Source organism: Varroa jacobsoni, unplaced genomic scaffold, assembly GCF_002532875.2.
Source record: "Varroa jacobsoni isolate VJ856 unplaced genomic scaffold, vjacob_1.0 scaffold_45, whole genome shotgun sequence".
NCBI classification, from domain to species: domain Eukaryota; kingdom Metazoa; phylum Arthropoda; class Arachnida; order Mesostigmata; family Varroidae; genus Varroa; species Varroa jacobsoni.
In genome coordinates, this window is record NW_019212947.1 from 98,114 (window position 1) to 114,649 (window position 16,536).

At 37.4% G+C, this 16,536-nt stretch overlaps 1 protein-coding gene and 1 long non-coding RNA gene across 4 annotated transcripts in view; both read right to left on the reverse strand.

Moving 5' to 3' along the window:
- Nucleotides 1-1,412: 1,412 nt before the first annotated feature.
- Nucleotides 1,413-12,394, reverse strand: LOC111260657 (uncharacterized). Its single transcript, XR_002680471.2, has 3 exons — nt 11,677-12,394; nt 3,307-3,439; nt 1,413-3,202 (listed from the first exon to the last, which is right to left on the reverse strand). It is a non-coding gene; the product is annotated as an uncharacterized LOC111260657 (long non-coding RNA).
- A 1,548-nt stretch (nt 12,395-13,942) lies between these two features.
- The window catches only part of LOC111260680 (sodium/potassium/calcium exchanger 5), a 17,500-nt gene continuing 14,906 nt past the window's right edge, over nt 13,943-16,536 (reverse strand). For all 3 annotated transcript variants that reach the window (XM_022833610.2, XM_022833628.2, XM_022833618.2), the window contains 2 exons: nt 16,045-16,278; nt 13,943-15,860 (listed from right to left, as the gene is read on the reverse strand). In XM_022833610.2, coding sequence (XP_022689345.1) covers nt 15,661-15,860; nt 16,045-16,278 — 434 coding nt within the window. In that variant the 3' untranslated portion in view covers nt 13,943-15,660. The remainder of the gene's footprint in view (nt 15,861-16,044; nt 16,279-16,536) is intronic.

The following is a 16,536-nucleotide window of genomic DNA, read 5'->3' on the forward strand; positions in this document are numbered from 1 at the left end:
GGTGAATAGTGCAGTTTGAAGATGTTGGATTTGTAATTAATGAATATACAGCTTTTCTACACTTGGCACAAGTAAGCAAACAACTATTAGACTTCTTTTATATTTTTGGTTTCATTGCTACTACGGTAATAACGTACTTATCATCTGTCTATTCTAGGTAGACATTATCCTGCTAGACTTAACCGTACATGAATAGTAATACGTTCCTTAAAAATAAACTAGAAGCACTTGTCAATGATTTATATCAGTTTATGCTCAGAAAAGTTGAAAAATGTGGAAAGCAGAATAGAAACTCCATACAGAGCTGAGTTTTCGCATGGTACACAAAGTAACAATCTTCTTATATCTGGTATTGGACGATCATGAAAATACGCATTAATAATTGGCCAATAGTAGCATAAAAAGTTCCGATGACGTAGGCAGTAAAAAAAAAAAAAACTTGCTCTAGCTGATTCCAGCCCTCTGGCGAATTTTGACCCATTCTGTGACAGATCTTAGAGACATTATCACAAGGTTCCGTCAAAGGAAGGTAAAGAAAGGTAAAAGCCTATAATATTGAATACCAATTTGGACTTTAGCAGTCTAAATTCCTCTTGGCTTGTAAGTACCGAGACTTTCCTTCTATTTCCTACCCGTAAAATAGTATATCACCAAATTAAACACCGATTTTCCATATGTCCGCACATCGCACAGGAAAAAACGGTTCCAACTTTACCAGCCCATCCGATATAATGGAAGTTTGGTAGACAAGTTGACGTAAGGTGGCACTGTTATTAACCTTCTTCATTGATTTGCTCAGTCTTGGGCTTTTCCTAGTGAACTCTATAATTGTGCAACATATTGCATCATGTATTTAACTCACATGGTAAAACCCAACGCGTACAACAATGTTTATGCCGAAACCTCCTTTAAAGTGCGATAGAAGATCTCTGTAGAATTTAGGTGCCTCGTTAAAGCATAACATTTTTAGTACTTAAGGGCACATGTAATAGCCCCTGGCTTATTTCATAGTGATATTTCATACTGGTAAACAGGTTTAATATGCCTCCAGTGAAAAATCATATATTTCCGGTTAGTCACGATGAACTAAAGTAGAAGAAGAAGCCACACAAGAACATATATTGGAGTTTTACACACAGAGCATTCTAATTCCTTCCGCGTCAATAATCAGGTCAACCAGACAATGTTAATGTAAAAGCTTTATGGATCAGGGGTGCCCAAGCATAAAGTTGACAAGATCAATGCCGATTCACCGAATCGGTACTATTGTGAATCGGTCAGCCAGTGATGTTTAAATTGGCTCATTCAAAGCGCCATGGAATTTTGCCACCTTCCCCTATATTTATAATACATTGACAACAATAATAACTGGTAGCATCCCCTAAAAATTATTGGAAAATCTACATGTTTATTCAGATTGCTGGCTATGCTAGTAGGTTCCAATTTGCGAACTCAGTCATGCCTAGCTAGCCTAAATATGATGGCAGGTAGATATCAACAAATGGTTTTTAGTGTCACTTGTTATACCTGTTAATGTTATATTGTTTATATGCTTGTTATCCTTATGTTGTTATAGTTATTGCCCGTACACCTAGTGACTCATATAATTGAAATATAATATTTCGTGGTTTTCATGTTCTAGTCGAAGTCCAACCGCTGACAGTCACATAATAGATCTGATTTAATTGACAAGCAAGATTTTTAAGATGATTTTTCGGCGGTTTACAATCAAGCTCAAAGATTTTATGAAAGAATATGTATCGCCTTTGTTCTTCCGAGAATTCTGCCCCGGGACCCCTTACGTCTGGTCAAGGATGTACAAGGAAGGTATTCAAAGAAAGATTATGGAACGTGTCCCCAGGCGATCGGATCTTTTCCGAAGTAGCACTGTTATACGAAATCTACGTTGATCTCCACCTTCCTGCTGACATTTTATTTCCTGCAAGGGGTTTTGCGATCTTTCGAACTTACGTCGAACACTTCAGATAACAGAGATATAACCTTCGTAGAAGTGTAGAGATACGTTTCTACGCTCGGCTATTAGCTGCGACTAAAGAAAATACGTATTAAATTCTATAGTTTGTTTATAAGAATTGTTTAATGTTTATGGGAGATTATAAAGCAGCGTATTTTAATAAAATCACGATACTTTAAATATGCCACCTTTATGTTCAAGTAAAAACCGGATCTAACATCCCAATCGGTGACGTGTTGAAGCCTCGGAACCGAACTAATCATTTTATAACTATGCATTTCGTAATTCGTGGGTGGACCGCACACGTTCATATTGCTTAACGTTTCCTATTGATGCAATCCAAGAAGTAGGTTATTTCAATACCTGGTACAATAATAGTTCGAACGAATATACACAGTTCAAGTTCTTACGATAATTTCCTGTTTACTTCTTCCGTCAAAGGCTTTGATCTTCAATATCTTTTGCATTTATGCCTTTTTTGATGTGATTGTTACAAATAAAACTACTGAAATTTTGTGCAAACATCGAGCAAAAGTTCGTACTTAGCTGTTCTAAATAAATAAGTAAGCACAGAAATAGAGCAGTAATTAGAAATATTTTCTATCGTTTCTTTCACATTTTAAATGAATAATACGTAACGAAGACAACTGACAACTGTCAGTTCGGACATGGGTAAGAAGCACGAAATTTGAGGATTAGTTTGGAACACGGAAGCTCGCTTCAAGGGGTTGGCCAGTTGGAAGCCTGATTGTGTTGGCACCTTCGGGGCAACTCCCGGTACTAGCAGCGACATCAGGTCGTGGCTCATGTGATCGCAGCTGTTTCTGTTTTCGGCTGTTGCCGACAACCGTCCTGCGCCCACGCACTATTCTCACATCCCCCGCGGCTGCGCCCTCTACAACTCTGTACGTGAGTGATTTTGTGTTTCTAGTACAACGATTTCCGGCTGGTTAGCTCCTAGTAGCTGCGCGCTACCGTCGACCGGTTCTGGCGCCATCCCGCTTTCGTCCGTCGTTATAGTACGTAACCGGAGCCACGGTCCGAATCTGGCAACTTCGTATGGTATATGGCCGCTTATTCTCCGTATGACACGTCTGGTCTGCCTCGTCCAAGATAGCGTCGCTAACTCGACCGAGCCTCCTGTCTCCGTGTCCCTGTTGCTTCTTTCAATGCCTTACGGTCTTACGTCACTCGCAATTGCTAGCGATTTCTTTGATGGTCGCCAGCCTACTGCGACAAGAATTAAAATATATGTATATACAATGTTTAGTTCATTTACCGAGCAATGAATGCAAATTCAGAGGAATAAAAAACACTATATAACTACGTACTATCATTTCCTTTCGTAGTGATGCTTAGTCTGGCTGGCTCGCTGGTTCTTTTTAGGTAAAACAATTTTGCCAAAGTTAACTGCCAGGGTGCGGTAGGCTCTCAGGATCTCCTCAATGTGGCAATGATGGTTACCTAAAACCAGACATGAACAGGACATATACAGAAATTACTGCAGAATATTTGAGCTTATTATAAGTCCGAAATTAGTATATAAATAAATTTGATATATAAGTACACTTTTATGATATATATGGTTTATCGTATGCTAAGCATAAGAAAATTTGGGCTTTTTCTCGCCTTACCAATATTATGCGAATGACTGACAAAAATATTGGCGTTTGTTCGTTACAGGGTTTTTTTTTCCGTGTTAACCAACAAGGAAGGCCTCTCGTTAGGTATTTATTTTCCTTTTATATTAGCAACATGGTTTTGCTTTCACCTTAAATCAATTAAATTCAAAAATACATTATACTGTTGCCTTTTATGCACACAGTAGGACACTTACCAAGGCTAAAAACGTTATTACAATAATATTGACTTATAATACACACAATCGCACATAATTACCGGTCGACCAACGAATCTGTATTGTACATGCTCAAAATACCTAAAAATTCTAAATAAAGGATTATAGATAGTTAGGGAAGAGAATAATTAATCTTCTTAAGGTAAAGAAGGTAAATTTTTTACCTTCTTAAAAAACAGATTCAATTGTGTACACTCATATTTTCACATAAAATAGTGTTCAAACATAGTTACTGGGCACATTTTCTGGATATATACATTCGGATTAAGCAGGAGAAGCTTTCCTTCGGGTCCCATTCCTTTGAGGATGTCGTCCTTGTCATTAGTATCATCCGCAGTGCAAGAAACTATAAACTCTCCTAAAGTTATGAAGCACTGCCATGTTATAGTGTTCTAAAATGATGCTAAATCCAATACACCCTTACTAACGAGTAGTCGATCTATGAGCAAATTTACGAGTAAAATACTTCGAATAATTTGCATAAATCGAATTTCTTTGCTTTTTCAGGTGAGATCTAGCTAAGCAGAAATAAATGAGGCAGTACGACGCAAAAAGGCCACAATCAGTTTATAAAAGCTTTGGCTTTTTTAAGCCTTTAAATTTTTACCGTGTGTAATGTACAGTAACGGACATTGTGAAACAACAAAAAAATTGGCTGTTCTCCCATTTTTTCCCATACCTTTAGAGTGGCTTTTATTTCTTAGGCCTCCGACCTTTCCCTTTCAATACTTATACAATTTTTTACGAGGAATACTTCATGTTTGTCACGGATTAGTCGTAAACATTTTAGTTTGCTTTAGTTTTTTTTTCTGTCAGATTTTTTTGGAATATTTCGTATAGCTATGCATTCGAAAGTGAATGACTCCCACAAATTAACCAGACTTTAATAAACTAAATAATATAATAAATAATAAAAAAAAATAGAGCTAAAGGGAGCTCTGCTATTCTGGAATGCTGCAATTGCCTGATTAGATATAATGTTTACGATCTACAAATGGCGTAAATAAAATGTTTTATGTAACTATTTTTCGTCTAGAGCTGATTAGGAAACGTAGGAGATCGTAACAATATATAATACCATGCTCGAGATGGTGGCAGCTGTGGACTGGTATGATCCGATGTTTTAAAAGGCCGCACATTTGTTTACAAATTTAAAACACTCTTGTAGATAACTGCGCCTGTACGAATAGCTTATTCGTGATAGGTTCTCTGAAAGAAAAGGGTTACGAGAACTGATGGGCCACGGTAGTATTCTAGAATAGGCTCACAATTAAGAGAATGTTCGAGCATTAACAGATGTTTATATGCGTTCATTAAAGCACGAGTCATCGTCGCAATATAGATTATTTACGGCCGTATGAATGATGCTAAACTGTATATAGGTGACTCACTTGTCTCAATCCATCGAACTATCATAGGTAGTTGACCTACTGTTACGGATATACTTGATGTATGCTTTACTTAACCCGTTTAACAACGTATCTCATACGTCTGAGAAGTTTTTGTATGAGATTCTATATAGGCTGAATTGGCCTACCACTATTGTTGCACGGTAAAATAAAAACTCCATTTAACAAAAATCAATCTTAGCCAAGTCAATGAGGAAGTTCGGCTGCTATTTTCTTCACTGTAAACGATTTCGACGAGAGTTCAGCGAACACAACCTAATGATAAATCGCTTCTTTATGTCCGGATGGCGACTCAACCTGTAAGCCTACTTCGATCTCTCTATTTAACACAGTATTGTCGGCCTTCACGAAGTATTCCCACTTCATTGAAATCATGTGAAGTACATCGAAAAGGCGTTGTACTCAACTAAGCTCATTATAATTGCTAGAGATATTCTATTTGATGATTGTACATAGAAGGTATTTCCCGATCTTTTTCAAACTCTGAGGAAGCTGCTTCAAAAGCCATAACGTGTACGTGTTTAGCCTCGCAGCCACGCATCGTCTACACGCGTCTTTCCGGCTGGCATTGGTAACATTTTATTTCTCCTAGAAGACATTTTGCTTTTTTTTTTCTTTCTCTCACCAAACTAATTTCTAGATGTATTACGTGAATAAGTTTTATATCTTCCGCATCATTTGCGCCTATACAGTTAGTTTGTTTAAGATTGCCTTGTCATTGGTTTGAGCCATTGTTTTTCTCCTGTCATTTATTTTAGGAGCACCGCATGTCAAAAGATTTAGACGTGTACTGGAATTCCTCACTGTGAAGACTCTCATTTTTGTAGGAGAGTTTCCGCAAAGTTATTTTATGATTTGAAAGTGCCATCGAGGCTATCAATTTCGCTGCTTTCTCTGCCGTCACCGGTGAAGAAAACCTTGATTGCCTGATACCAAATATGAAGCACTTTTACTAATGTTTAAGCTTGCTTCAGTACTGCTTAAGTTTTGCACACTCTTCATTGAGACGCACCCTATAACGATGTAACCATATTGACCACACGCTCGGTGATGATGCCTTGCCTATGCCATTGGCGTCATTATAGATCTCTGTAGGCGACTGGACGTACCGGATTGCTTTCATAATATCCGTGAGAAATTCAGTTTACCGACAGACAAGGGTTCAATAACACAACGGAACTGTATTGGGAAGAGGCGGACTTCGATGGACGTACAGCTTTCGAACATGGCTTTCATCTAGAGAAAGACAGGCATAATAGTAAGAACATTTTAGAAACAAATTAGCGAAGACCGAACGCGACAGAACTGTGCACATACACAGTCTTTAAAAGAATGTGCAGCCTATTTCTAGGAGTCTAATTGAACTTGATCTTGCTGGGTTTGTCTGGAAATTTTCCATCAAATATATTAAACGGCGTGGCAACCAACAAGCAGTTGCTAACCTTAATAGTTATTTCTTCTTCTCCGTAATTCCTTACTCTACTTAGACCCTGGCCGTTATTTTTGGTGGTCGCCAACGTTGAGATTTGAGCCATCGTAGCTGTATGTTTCTTAGTTCATAGAAATCATGGCAACGCATTCAAAGAAATGTACACTTAAATTCAAGTTAGTGGGCGCACGGAGTTGCGCCACTTGTTGAACACACGTGAAAGTTGTAAGTAATTATCGTATATTCAGTGTTTGTATATTATCTCTCAAACAGCTTTAATACATTTGAGTCTATACATGATCGCTGAAAATAAGTAATATCAGTTTTACTTAAAAAGCAATTGTATGTTCACACGTAAACACTACAAGATTAATTCAGTACGTATATTCTTATGGGGTATTCAGCTTCATGTCAGACAAGCCGTACAGCAAAAAGCAATGAGACAATGCCAAAGTTCTCAATTAAACATAACGAAACTGTCCTTGACGTTGGTTGTTCGTTAATTCTAAAGTTTCCCGTATAAATCTTGTTTATCAATACATCAGCCAATCAGTATAGTCTGGCACTTGCTAGTCGTGTTAGTCTAAAATAGCCATAGTTAGGTCTGCTTCATGGGAGAAAATATACGAAAACAGGTTGTCTAAATCGAAATCTGCCGTTGGGTTCCTCAATGAGTATGATGGTATCCCTCTAGCGGGCCAAGGTCCGCTAACAAAGGAGCGATACCAGCGACGTAGTTAGACACGCGGACTCTAAGAGCGAGCCTTGTTGTCCCTGCATCCAGATTCAAACGGCGACAGTATGCAGGCGTGAACGTGATGAGGTAAGTGTTTCGACTTAGTAATGGGGGTTGATTCGCAGTAATGATGAAATGCTAATTTTGATTTTTGTACTAATCTTCCGCACTGAAATTCCGCACGTATATATTAACCACTGCCCTACTGATCGGAAAATGTATAGATTTCGTTTGCTGCCATACCTCTAGCAATAGCTGATGCATTTAAAAATTTAGTCTCCATACATCGTACAGTATTTAACTCACTTATTGCATTTTTTTTTGCAAAAATAATTCCTCGTTCGCTACCAGCCAGTCAAAGCAAATTCTAAAGCGTGTGCGGGAAATCTATGAGGATAGGCTGCTTATATTCGAGTAACTGAAGTATCGCCGTAATCGAAAGTGGGGCGTAGGTCTACTTACGTTTCTCGGTAAAAGCCAACTGACTGAAATAGTTGAAGTTGAACTGCAGTATCGGATGGAGAATTCGCAATAGTTACTTAGTTAGTATTAGATCACTTAAAAAGTAATATAATGTCAAGTTAATCGATCGCTCCGCATAATCGAACTCGAGTGCAGGATTTTAATTGTAGTCTAAATGGTAATTCTGTGAACTCTTTTGGCACAAAAAGTTTGCAGTTCCTTCTTATTATTATTGAGATCTCTTCCTGGAGTATTTTATATTTTGTTCGATTTTTTCGCTGGGCTTTCCACGGTTACGGGACAGTAGCAATTCACGTCGCGCACCAAAAATGATTTTACGACATTCTCAGGTTCCGTGTCAACAATGAACTAACAAGAAAAACAATTTGATTCGTTATTATCTCAGAAAGTAGATAAGCATTTTCCTTGAGAGATCCAATCAATCAAGCTTGAGTCAAAATTCCTATTGGCGTCACAAGTGTAACCTAATCTCTAACCAGGTGGATTATGAAGATGGTCAAATAATGGTAAGCGACACAACTGAGAAACCTAATGCTGCTTTTATAGTTGTGCCATAAAGTATGACGTTTTCTTTTGTATAAAAATTAAGCTAGCTGATAGCAGCGAGTCTTATACAGACAAACAACTTGATATTAACAGCCTTGTTCAGTTAACTAAAGGTAAAGGGAAAATAAACAGTTACAAACCAAGTCTTTTTTTAAGATTCGGATGGTCATAAATTTGACAGCGATTGTGAAGCATTTCCATATGTTTGTTGATTTCTCTAAGACTAGTCAACGTCGGATCCTGAATGAAGACTCCTATGAAGGTTGAGCACATGAGTATTATGGACGACAATAAGATTGCTAGAGTATGAACTGTAGCCAACAGGTTGTATTAATGTATCCTGCTTTTCCTCTTTACGAAGTGAGCTTGTAATTAAGAGCATATACGTATAAACAGATTTAATAACGACATCATCTTCGAGGACGATGAATTCACTAAAGTTGCCTATCCCGTAAAGGCTTTGAGGGAAGGTACCGTTAAATGTGAGTCGTCGATGTTAGAGCCGCGTCTTCTTGCGCTAATTCCTTATTAACTGGTAATTCACATGCAGCCTATTATGACAATTAAAATTCAAAAACCGCAATTGACAAAGCTTAAGATAGATAATGTAAATTTAGTTCTAGTTGAATATATACCCTAGATAAAATATTTTCTAACATTTAATTTTTTGATGTTTCAAAATTTCATGGAGAACTATTAATAAAATAAGACATAATTTCACTTTCTATGTATTTTCGATGTCGACAGTTTACAGGTCAGTCCTCAGATGTAGCACGAACCGACTGAATTAAAACGTTTATCTATAGAGTAAATAAAGTTCTCAAGCAATTCATAGGGTTTAATCTTAATAGTTTCGTCTATTGAACCCTATCGCTTTGTTCTATCCATAGATGAATTGATACTTCGTGTTCTTAACATACGTTCGTTCTGGAAGCGGTACACTATTTCCGCCTTTCAGCTCTCGCTTGGCGCCATTTCCGATTTGTTGTATATTTCAATTAAATGACACAAGCTTCCAAATATAGAAATGCTAAAATTGTATCTAAGGTCAACTTTGGTGCTTTGTTTCTGTAAAAGGCTAAATGCAATCCAAATCAAGAAAAAGAGTCTAGGTTGCATGGAGCCTGTAAAAGGTCCGACATTGAAGAAGCTACATTTGAGCCTCCATCAAAGTGTAAAAAGTATCTAATAGGCAACGATTAAGTCAATCGAGCCAATCAATTTATCCAAAGTTGGCCAATCATCAGTAGATCAACAGAGCTCTCACGACCGACCATCTTCTGAAATTTGACGAGGATAAGTCTCTTCTGGCAAAAATGGCAGTGACGAGCGATGAAAAAGGGTAAGTTATCATAACGTCACTCAAGGCAGGTTGAGGCGATTAAAGTGTAAAGGTTCCCTTTAGGCAAGAGCTAAAACCGGATCTTATTAACAAAGGTACTGTTGTGAATTTAGTGGAGTTTTTGGAGATCGCTTTTCTAGAAACTTCCCTTAGGCAACCGAAGCATTACCCCAATTGACCGCTATAAATAGCTGTGCGGTTAAAGGCAGAGCATCCAAGAAAAATCAAATCTTAGCTGTCTCTAGTGACAAGCCAAAAAAATAAACATGAGTGAATTTAAATGGGATTGCATCACTTACTCAGAGTCGAGACTTTGTTCTTCCCGATCACGACCTTTTCCGATTTTTGCTAAGATCCTTTAATAGAAAGGATCGTGCATCTTTGGAAAGTGCAAAAAACTATTTTGACTAGTTTATCGCAAATTATGATATTGACTCGTCGAACTTAGAATTGAAAAGCTGTCTGAAAGATGGACAAGGGCCATCGCTAACAACGGCTAATGCAAAAGAGGACTTTTTTATTTATTTTACTTATTTAGGAAATTAAGCGCAACTAATATAATGATCCGATATTTTCAAAGAAACGCAAATGGTTAAATGTTATGGAAACTCTCATAACTGAACTTTTAAGAGCTTCGTAAAGACCCTTACGATAATAGAAATTGCTGAATAGTACACTTAACACTGATAGCGAATTGTTTAATTTTGTTATTGCAATTTTATCTGTCAGGTGTATACAAGTAGAGTTAAAGTTTTCAACTTTCAATCCAAAGATTTATTCCGGACGGATTTACTTACTATTTTTATATTAAAAGTTTCAGTCCGAATTACGGTGCACAAGTGGTACTTTTTTTAATATTTGCATTATAAAATTAATGCGTTTGTGTATTCAGGTCAAATGATTCGAAATCTTAAGAACGCAGTCTATTGTAATTTCTGCCGGCATTCAAAATTATCGTACCGATACCCTATACCCAAAGGGAACAGTCAACAGGACCTCCGATAGCAATCCATTTGGTTTGGAAAGAGGTTAGGATAAACGACAAATGGAAAAATTTATTTGAAGATGCCATCCCATTCAAACTCGCTCAAATATATATAAGGATTTACTTAATCTTTTAAAAATGGATATTCTACCTAATGATATTTGGTGCTTCCTTCGGTAATACATTTCAAAACGGACTAAGTAGATTATATATAGACCTAAAGTGAAACTTATTTTCATTTTACAGTCCTCTCGATCGATAAAATAAATTGGCTTATTATAACATACTTTCTTTTAAGCTCTATGTACTAGAATATTATTTCACGTATCGCGTGTGTCTATAGGCTTAAAATAAATGACGGAAAAACGTATAAAAAAACGCAGACTAGAAGTCTTTTGAATTAACTTTAACTTGTTTAAATGACAGATTTAACTATATGAAAAAATTATGAAATACAACACGCTATTAATGCCCCTCTTGGGCACGCACAGCCCACACAATACATGCTAGCTACCTTTACATTGCAGTTTGCTTTACGGATGATATAATATATGTTTGTTTTGTGCTTCATTGCTGTTACTTCTATGATGTCGGTGTCAATTTGTGTGCAAGTGTGCAAACTCGGGATTTTCTTTAATAATTTTTGTTTGTTTTTCTTTAAAGGCACGATCCAGGGAATCTTGGAGATGTTATCTCTTCCTAAAGACTCCTTCGACAAGAGGGTGTAATTACCCCAAACAATAGGGTAGTTTGAGTGATGGTTACTCTCGCGCTAGCATTAGAGTTTAGTACAATAATAATTGTGCTCAGTATTGAAACACCGCATGATAATGAGGGCAACATACATTTAACAAAATTTATTTTATTAAGTAGCTGTGAAAACTGAAGGTTACAAACAAACGTAAGTACGTACCTGGGTTAAGTTCGAGTTGAATTTTCAGGCATCGTCGGCAATAGTCGTGACTTCGATAAGGATCTTTCGTTAGCTTTTTTCACATTGACAACAGGCGAGTCCGATGTTAAATTTGTTTTCACGGCTGACGTTTGAGCTAATGAAGGTTCAGTTTGGACTTCTTGTGTCTGCCAGGCTCCGAATAAAATCAGTGAAAAAATGAAAACGTGTGTCGGCTTTACCCCAAAATCCATAGCGGCTTCCGCTTATACAATTTGTTTTATGGTTTTATGAGCGTCACTGTAACGTGAAGTGGCTCAAATAAGGGTCTCGTCGATATAGTCTGAATCGAAGTTTTTGTTAGTCCTCATCGAGGTCGACTTTTGTTTGCTCTTCCAGCCGTCTCCGTTGAGAGGAAGGAACGGTAGGTGGGACTTGAAGACGCAGGCGGAGCCACGGCCACGAAAAAAGGCCATGGCACAACGATCGATGGTCAAGACCTCCTTTTTGTCAAGCAAACTTTCTTTTTGCTACAGTTAGAATAGAAAAACAGTTTTAACCCTAAGGAGATCAGCCTTGGATCTAAGCCAGTTCAAGAATGCATAGAGCGTTTTTACTGTTCTGGCGTAATCTACCAGTCAGCGTGAATACGCGCACGTTCCCGGAGCATTTCAGACTATACAAATATTCACTGATGTTCAAAGCACGTCAACTCAGACACATTACCTCTAAAGCTGTTCGTGTTCTGTTTGATTTCCTTTGCTATATGGAACAGCATTTTCTACTGTAAGTGGAAGAGCTTATAAAGTATTGCCTGCTCATTTTACAAATTACTAGAAGACGTTCCAACAAATGAAGGCTGCAGAAATTTCAAAAGGAGACTGATTGCCAAATACCATATGCAGACATACGCAGAAATAGAAACAACAAAGGCATTAAAATCAAAAACTGTATTTTCTAATTATAGCAATGTCTTTGCTATATTTTGTATATTCGACATACAAAACTTACTAAGTATCCGCTTCATTTACAATATTAATTTGAATGTTTAATTAAATAATAATAAGGTTCTATGTTAAACTGTATATAATAACTGTATATATAAACTGTACATCCATGCTTGCATTAATGTCTGCATATCACGGTGGACGTTCCATATAGCTATTTCTTTAATATACTCGATTTGAATCACTTAAGGTTTGAAAATGTCTCGAGTCACTAGCTATTTCATAACAAATAAGATGCAACTTGACGATGGTAAGTTGGCATCAAGGGAACATGCGCCTAATCCAACTGATTCAAACAATGAGTATTATGCATTATTGCGTATAGTTTTATGCGGAAAAAATGTATCACATTGTATTTAACATAAACGTGATAAAAGTATTGGTGGTTTTATACAGGTTTCAACAGGCATCAATGACGCCCTTCAGCGAGTAGGTTTTACAAAAGTGAGCTTAAATCCGAATGACCCCCATAGTCAATGCGAGCGGCATCAGATGAAGGCAATGCTGCTTTTTTTTTGAGATAAGTCCTTTAGTTGCTCGAATGAAGATAGAATAGCAACTTAAAGTATATGCACTACTGCTATGAGGTACGCACGCTCGACCTCGTAAACCCGCAGCCTCTACATGCATTCCTTTACCAATAATTCCAAAAATTATTTTCCAAACTTTCCAAAATTCCAAAAATTATTCCACAAACGAAGCGCTGCTATATAGATTTAAAGACTTACCGTGTGTAAAACTAGTTTATAAAACCTGCCTTGTCGTCGCCTCTTGGACGCTTGAAGCACAACCTAACCTAAAATGAATGTGTCGAAGTTTTGGTCCGGTATTGTGGTTAAACACTACACCAGTTGCTGCTTAGATATATCTACGTCAACGAGCTGTGTATTTTTAGGCTAGAAGCATACAAAACGAGCTCGATCTGTCGACCACTAACGAACTGACGTAACAAAGAGAAGTCTTCTTCAAGAACAAAGCGAGCTAAAAGTCTGCTGTGTGGCTTATACTTTTAGCAACGTATGTTAATGAACACTGATTTGCCTTTGCTGGTCACGTTGGTGATGTGGGCTGGCTACCAGATGTTTGATGAACACTTGAAAATTCTACCCGCCACACTGTGGAATAGTGTCCTGTAGATGCTGACATATTCAATTAGCGTTACAAAATTCTGCATGACAACCAATCGATGGGCTAAATATTATTATCAACTATTATAAACTATAACCACTGACAGTATAATACTTACTAACTCGATATCTGTTCAAGAAGGCACGCGCATCTGACTTTAAAACGTCAAACAAAACGTAGATTTATTTTCGTGAGTATGCTTTAAAATAATAAAGAATTATATAATAGTTGAAAGTAAATTGCACGAACTCTAGTCATTTAGACAACATGTTAACAAGGCACGCTTGGCGGCACAGGTGATTCCGAAGAATGTAATAGTTGCTTGCCATGAAGACAGATAACGTCAATAAGTAAATGCAATAACTCTGTGCAAATGTACATATGTTAAACTTACTGGGGAAAAAAAATCCGCTTCTTATAATATTAGTTATCATTATTTATCTGCTTTTTCTTATTATTATAACCTTTTTCTATATCGATTTCTACTGCTGTATAAAGCTTTTGATATAGATCCGTTATTTAATGACTTTCTGTACAATGGCTGGTCGCAGCACCACTTCATTGTGTCATTCACTCATCTTGGTCCTATTACATTTAAAACGAGCATCGTTTGTATTAATATATTACCTTTACTGTTATTGTTGTTACTGTCGTAATTATATCCACGTTGTAACAGGACTGGTAGATATTCGCGCTTTCCAACTAGAAGTAGGTCTAAAATCTACAAAGATTGTACGTTTTGATCTAGTTGATTAGGATATTAGTCGCCCCGTCCAGCAGAATGGAATCACATCACATTCATATTGTACTACCAAAATAATTTAGACATTTTGTGTTTCTTTTTTTTGTGACCGGTATAAGGCTCACTGTCTGTTTCCCTTCACGTATCTGCCTTCGTTGTATTATTACTTTTATTCAGTCATTTTTTACTTAGTGTAAGAAAACAGAGTAATCATTGTATTGATTCTTGTGTCGGCAAAATCTATCATCCGATTGGATCACCCAGTATGTTTTGTTGTAGTTTTCTTCTTTAAAAGTGTACTCGGCCGCTTCGAAGAGCACATATTCACAACTAGCACATCACAATCAGCTTAAAATAATAATTATAATCAAATTTTGTTGTTTTAAAACATTGAATCACACATTCTAGTTTCCTCAACACAAACAAATTGCAGTGACTGCACACACCATAACCCCGCTAAATGAACTCTTTTCAAGGTGAGAGCGACGAAAAGGAAATATGCGGCCTTGCTGTTGTCTTCACTTTCCTTCTTTCAGAAAACCCTATTGACTTCGTTTATTATTCCGTATTGACTGTTAGGACTAGCCAGCTAAATCGCTTCATTACAAACGCACTTCCATTAAGTGTTCCTTGCAGTTCTACGGAAAAGGTAGAACCTGTAAAACTTTTGTTCAACTGAATTTTTGTCGTATGTAGGTAGTCCTATAATCTCCGTTAAACCTTTTATTTTCATCATGTCGTAAATGAACCGCGTTTATTTTGTATCTGATACAATTTTACATTTAAAATTTCCCCGTTAAAACTTTTTTCGTTTTAACGGTAAATCAAATTATGATCCACGAGCGCATCACCGGGGGCCAGTACGTTGTAGGACTAGCTACTGCGCATTCGGAGCTCGCTTCAAAAAGCCACGTTGAAGGTTGTTGATCACGTTACTTGCACAATTCTACACATATGTGTTATTCACTCAGAGGGCGCGAATCTCTCGAGACTATTGTGCATGCTAGCTTGGTTACACTAACAAAATGGTAACATGTCGGCTGTAGGTTTTACCATCAACATCCAACAGAACAATATTCTGTGTGTTGATTCCTCTATGCAAAATGACATGGGCATGACGGTTTTCGCTCAATAGTCACTGCCGCACGAGGGAGGGTTGGAATCGTCGAAAACGTTGAGCTGATACATACACGAGATAACCATAAAAATAAGATACCACAGAAGAAGGATTACACCGTATGTCCTGTTCATTTTCCAACGGGTAGCATACGTCAAAGCTGGCACGAGGAAAACAGTGAAAAGTACGCAGGCTGTTGAGTAAATCAGACCTAAAGGTGGTACAGGCATGAACAAAAACAACAGTCAAATGTAAGAAAGATTTTGAACTAGATAGGATATCAAGTCAGTGGCAAATAGGTCCATAGACATAACCCCCAGCAGCGCAGCCTTTTGAATTTCTACCATTATTATTTCATTATATCTCGTCCTCAAAATATTCGAGCTTATCCTCACCTGAACTCTGTAATTCAACGGTGGTGCCAGGTTTGATGAGAATAGTCTGAATGAACCAAGGAAACCCAAGACCGACCAACACTTCAAAAATGTTTGTTCCTAAAATATAGCATACGGCCATGTCTCCGTAGCCTTTACGTACGACGAGAACGGCGGCCATAACGTCGGGAAGTGTGACCGAAACTGACAGAAAAGTAAGTCCCAATACGCTGTCGGGAATGCCGAACGTAAAACCTGTTAAGAAACAAAGTGTGTTACAAAAGCGAACGAGGATATTTTTTTTATGAGGTTCATTAGTGCACACCAACTCAGAAAGAGTTGGTTAGCCGTACTGGGTCTGTTTTAACTGTATGGATATGGCCCATTAGGCTTTCACAACCTCAAACAGCGAAACATGGCCTACAGGTCTTAGTATTTTCCTTAATCTTTCTAATAATTAGTAAATTGATCTTCGATTCAGAATTGTGCTAAAAGGATAATTAGAGCAGACCT